Source organism: Asparagus officinalis, chromosome 8 (assembly GCF_001876935.1).
Source record: "Asparagus officinalis chromosome 8, Aspof.V1, whole genome shotgun sequence".
Classification (NCBI taxonomy): Eukaryota; Viridiplantae; Streptophyta; class Magnoliopsida; order Asparagales; family Asparagaceae; genus Asparagus; species Asparagus officinalis.
The window spans coordinates 2,366,264-2,372,452 of NC_033801.1; the positions used below are offsets into that span (position 1 = coordinate 2,366,264).

Genomic DNA, 6,189 nt, shown 5'->3' on the forward strand with positions numbered 1-6,189 from the left:
CAATAAGTTTCCTCATTTTGCAGATTATACCCATAAATTAGAACAAAAAACATAAAAAAATTTAAAAGGATAATTTTAGCAAAAGGAAAATAAAATAAAAAGACAATGAGGGTTCGTGACTCCAACTTGGGCCCAACCAAAGGGAGAACAATTTTAAATACGAGAGCTTTCTATTTTTATTGTTGAAAAATTTAAAAAAGGTCATGATGAGTATTTTAATAATTTAAGGAGTATTTTGGTCTTTTTAATTTATCAAATTTTACAGATAAGATCCATAAATTAGAGGAAAAAAACATAAAAATATATTTTGAAGGATAACTTCAGCAAAAGGAAATAAAATAAAAGGACAATCAGGGTTGAAGACCCCAAACTGGGCCCGATCAAGAGAAGAACAAATTCTAAAGATGAGAGCTTTCTATTTTTATTGTTGAATATAAAAAAATCATAAATGAGTACTTTAATAATTTAAGGGGCATTATAATCTTTTTAAAGTCATGTGAGTTGCACGTGACTTGTCACTGTCAGCTATAATAGTATAAAGTTTAAAGGGTTTCTACAAAATTTACTGGGGGCTTAGTGTGATTTTGAGAGTTATCAGTAGTTTATTGCAAAATACTAATAGTCCTTTGGGGTTATTGAGGGTTTACTACAAAACACTGAAAAGTTCTGTGGGATTTATAGTGTAATTTAACCTTCTTTTAAATTAGTCCTTCAGTTAGTCACTATGTCTAAATTGCTAATTCAGATGTATTAACTGTAAGCATGCGTATTGAATTTACGTCTCTATCCTCAATTAGTCGCCTCCCCCCAAAATTCCTAATGTTTAAAGAAACGGGCTTAAAAAAAAGAAAAAAGTCTGTATTTAGAATAGCTTACAAGGGGCTTAACTGAAAACTATAACAAAAACTTTTAAGTTGGACGGAACATCATCTCCCAATCAAACTCGACTACAAGGAAATTTGAGGGACTAAATATCAACTTCAACGATTTGCGGGGACAAAGTCCAAATATCAAAAGATTTAAGAGACCAAATATATACTGAATGAAAAGATCCATAAAACTTAAGCGAGGAGCGCTAGCATTCAACCAAGGCAAATGTAACAAGCATCAAGTTCCTAAAGACCTAAAACAATGCAATAATCTTATATAAATAAAAATAAAAATCTCTCACATCGATCCCTCACATTCTACTTCAAACAATCACCAACATCGACAACGCCGTATCAGTACTCGGGAGGAGGGCAGACGAGGCTCGCAGGGTTGAAAGGCAAAACACCGAACAAATCCTGCAGGCACTTGTCGCCGATGTTCAGAATCACGCCGCAGCAGTTGGGCCCGATCCTGAGCCTGAAGGTGAAGATGGATTGAAGGACCTCGGCTGCGCACCCCGGGACGTCCTTTATCGTGCTCCAGCACTCGCCGTTGAGGAACGGGAGCATGAACTTGAGGTCTTCAACGGAGTCGGCGCCTAAGCTTGGCGACGGGGCTTCTTCTGTCGGGGGGAAGGGCTCGAGCTCGAGCTCTTCGAGTGTTGGTTGCAGCGATGGCGGTGGGGTCGCGTTCGTAGCGGCGACGAGGAGGATGAAGACGACGAACAAAGTTGCTGCTGGTTTGGCCATTTTTTGATGTAATTTGTTTGTATTGGATCGATATGGATTGGTGAAGTGGGAGAGTGGGTGGTGAAGTGGGAGAGTGGGTTGTTGGGGTTTATATAGGAGTTGATTGTGTCTGTATTCTTGGAAAGTCTATTAACTAATTAATATAGATTAGTTTTAATTACCTTTTAAAAAAAATTTAATGCTGCGGTTTTACCTGAAAAAGAATTAATGTTTTAGTTTTATTCATTCATGTTTAATTCTGGATTTTTTTTGATTAATTTATGAGAGTTAAGTATAATCAATTAAGTGCCACTAAAAAGTGTAGTGAGGTAAGTTTTAATACTTTTTAATGTCCTCATCAAAGAAAGGAAACTGAACAATACATTTCCCAAAAACTGATGAAATGTAGTAGGAAAATATTGAGTTCATGGAGTAAAAATGTGAGAGAGTCGTGTTGGCTTGTATTTATTGGAGTCCACTTGATCTTTCCATATTTCAAGATGAAAAATTAAGAAGGAAGAAAACATTTACAAAGCAAACGTAAGTACAACAAATATTAATTAATGCATGCATATACTAATTGAATGTGCTGTGTTTCTTGCAGAAAATTAATCTCAAATTCATTGTTTTAATATTTGCATTTTCATTGTATATATGGGAAATGTATTTTCAAATACAATTATGTATGGGTGGTTGCAAAAAGCTGTTAAGTTTTCATATTTAATTTATTAAAGAAAATATATTTATGTTGCACATGTTAATATTTGTTTATCTGTAACTGTAAATCTACCTTTATCTATTGATTTGGAATCCACTAAAAGGGTGTGTGGGAAGACTTATTTTTTTAAACTTTTAAGTTATGCTAGTTTTTAGTGGCTTTTCGTTTTTTTGATAAAAATACTACAAACATTGTTTGAATAGAGTAGTAATTTGTTTGGTCAAACCTAGCTTTTTTAAATGGGCTTACAACCTAGTTTTTCAAAAGCTGGTGTATACCTGCTTTTTAAAATGGGACTTATAATCTAGTTCATTAGGCATTTTACCAAACAGATAAAAAAAGCTAGCTTAAAAAGCTAGTTTGACCAAAAAATAAGACTTCTCAAACACCCTCTAAGTGATGTGACTTTAATTACTGTTTATTTTTCTTTAAATTTTAATGTAAGGATGAAACATTGCTACTGCCAAATTGGATGCATGTGACAAATGGATTATAACCATCAACTAGATAATCAATGGCTGTGATTATGTAGTGGTCCCTCCACTATATTTTTTGTAGTGGAGAGGATCCGAATCCGTGACAAATGCTATAGATAATTTTTTCGTATAAAATGAAATCAAATGCCATTCCTTATTGCTACGGGTGGAAGTTTAATTATTAGATAATTATTTAATAGTATTCAATCATATAATATTCGTTTAAACTAGGATTGAAAATCGTACGTGAAAATAAATAATGTTGTTAAATGAATCAGTTATAAATTCATGTGTTCAGTTTGCTTATAAAAAGTTCGTTTAAAGTTTAGTGCTCCATAATTTATGTAATCACACTGATATTTGATCCTTTCTATATTTTGTCCATTAGACATTTGTACTTAACTAGTATAGTGCACGTGCTTTGCACGAGAGCACACCTGTTTTGTTTTACTAGGAGAGATACACGTGTATTGCACGTGATTATTTGTTTGGTTTATTTCTTTAGTATAACTTGGTTGTAAAAATGTTTCTTTTAAATCTCAACCTGATGATATAATATTATCTGTGAACTTTCTTAATACTTACATTTATGTACATTCAGCTTCCATTTTATGTGTCGTTGTGACCATAAGCAATGCAAGCTACATATTATTGGAAATATTTTTTGCTTATAAACCATGAGCAATGTAAGCTACACATTATTCGAAAAGATTATTCACTCATATAGCAATCCATGAGCAATGTAAGCTACACATTATTCGAAAAGATTATTCACTCATATAGCAATCAATTTCTTCAATGCCTCAAATATAATAATAACAAATGACATAAAATTCTTATGAAGTAAAAAAAGAAAAGTGAAAAAAAAATCTTCTATCTTAATCCCTAATGACTAGAGAATAAAAAAACATATCATCATTTAAGAAAACCTCTCCATAAGTTTGCAATGATTAGACTATTAGGTTGCTCAATTCTTATTATTTTAAAATTAATTCATCAAATCATTGAAATAACTATTACATCTATAATTCTTAAGTTATTTTGATACCAATGTAGGCATCGAAAATTACCTATAGGTCTCCACGAATAACTCAAAGCTAAGAGAAGACGATGAACGTCACCATCTGGTTCACAGAAGCTTGATTGACGTCGACGAACGCTTGAAGTGAATCGGCAAACTATGTGAAGCAACGGAGTTTCAGAATAATAAAAATACGAACTAATCGGGAGCCCCGTGTCACTTACAAAAGACGAAATGCCCTTCGTGTCTCATTTATTCCACAGATGATCTAATCATTGCAGCTTATAGAACTCTTCGTCAGCTTTCCAACCCACTTTGAATCGCTCAAATCCGAGTTCGGACGAAGAAGTTACGGCGGAAATGAACAAGTGTACATAACACGGCGTCTCAGCCTGAATGAGACACCCAACGCACTTTGAATCGCTCAAATCCGAGTTCGGACGAAGAAGTTACGGCGGAAATGAACAAGTGTACATAACACGGCGTCTCAGCCTGAATGAGACACCCCGAGGTGTCTCGGCCCACCCGAGACACCCCAGGGTGTCTCGGCCAAAGCCGAGACACCCCAAGGTGTCTCGGCCAAAGCCGAGACACCCTAGGGTGTCTCGGATCAGTTTGAGACACCCTAGGGTGTCTCGGCCCAGTTTGAGACACCCTAGGGTGTTTCAGCAATTGCAAACAAGAGTTTCTCCTGCATTAGTCCTTTAAAGCTTTAACGTTTTGAAGAAACTAACTCCTCAAGTAATTAAAATCGTTATTCACTCTCTCAAATATTATTATTTGTTAATTTAAGGGTAAATAACACCAAACCCTCAAGAACCTTTAGCAATTTGCAGTGTGACCCAATAACTTTTAAAATTAATCTAAACCATCCTAAAGCTTTTAGTGTTTGCAAAGAACACCCAATAGCTTTCAAAATCATAGTATATACCCACTTTTAGAATTGTAGAAAACCTCTAATAAGTTTCCTCATTTTGTAGATTATAACCATAAATTAGAAAAAAACATAAAAAAAACTTAAAAGGATAATTTTAGCAAAAGGAAAATAAAATAAAAAGACAATCAGGGTTCGTGACCCCAACTTGGGCCCAAACAAAAGGAGAACAATTCTAAAGACGAGAGCTTTCTATTTTAATTGTTGAAAATATAAAAAGGTCATGATGATTATTTTAATAATTTAAGGAGTATTTTGGTCTTAATTTTTAATTTATCAAATTTTGTAGATAAGATCCATAAATTAGAGCAAAAAAAAACATAAAAAGATAATTTGAAGGATAAATTTAGCAAAAGGAAAAAAAAGACAATTAGGGTTCAAGACCCCAAATTGGGCCCGATCAAGAGAAGAACAAATTCTAAAGATGAGATCTTTCTATTTTTATTGTTGAATATAAAAAGATCATAAATGAGTACTTGAATAATTTAAGGAAGTCATGTGAGTTGCACGTGTCCTGTCAGATATAATAGTATAAAGTTTGGAGGGTTTCTACAAAACTTACTGGGGGCTTAGTGTGATTTTGAGAGTTATCAGTAGTTTATTGCAAAATACTAATAGTCCTTTGGGGTTATTGAGGGTTTACTACAAAACACTGAAAAGTTCTGTGGGATTTATAGTGTAATTTAACCTTCTTTTAAATTAGTCATTCAGTTAGTCACTATGTCTAAATTGCTAATTCAAATGTATTAACTGTAAGCATGCGTATTGAATTATGTCTCTATCCTCAATTAGTCGCCTCCCCCCAAAATTCCTAATGTCTAAAGAAACGGGCTTAAAAAAAAAGAAAAAAGTCTGTATTTAGAATAGCTTACAAGGGGCTTAACTGAAAACTATAACAAAAACTTTTAAGTTGGACGGAACATCATCTCCCAATCAAACTCGACTACAAGGAAATTTGAGGGACTAAATATCAACTTCAATGATTTGGGGGGACAAATTCCAAATATCAAAAGATTTAAGAGACCAAATATATACCGAATGAAAAGATCCATAAAACTTAAGCGAGGAGCGCTAGCATTCAACCAAGGCAAATGTAACATGCATCAAGTTCCTAAAGACCTAAAACAATGCAATAATCCTATATAAAAATAAAAATCTCTCACATCGATCCCTCACATTCTACTTCAAACAATCACCAACAACGACAACACCGTATCAGTACTCGGGAGGAGGGCAGACGAGGCTCGCAGGGTTGAAAGGCAAAACACCGAACAAATCATGCAGGCACTTATCGCCGATGTTCAGAATAACGCCGCAGCAGTTGGGCCCGATCCTGAGCCTGAAGGTGAAGATGGATTGAAGGACCTCGGCTGCGCACCCCGGGACGTCCTTTATCGTGCCCCAACACTCGCCGTTGAGGAACGGGAGCATGAACTTGAGGT

General features: G+C 34.7%; 1 protein-coding gene across 1 annotated transcript; it reads right to left on the reverse strand.

The window, feature by feature from the left end:
• On the reverse strand, positions 1,224-1,619 carry LOC109819482 (egg cell-secreted protein 1.1-like). The gene has a single exon (XM_020385216.1). It carries the CDS (start codon positions 1,617-1,619, stop codon positions 1,224-1,226), a length of 396 nt encoding a protein of 131 aa, XP_020240805.1.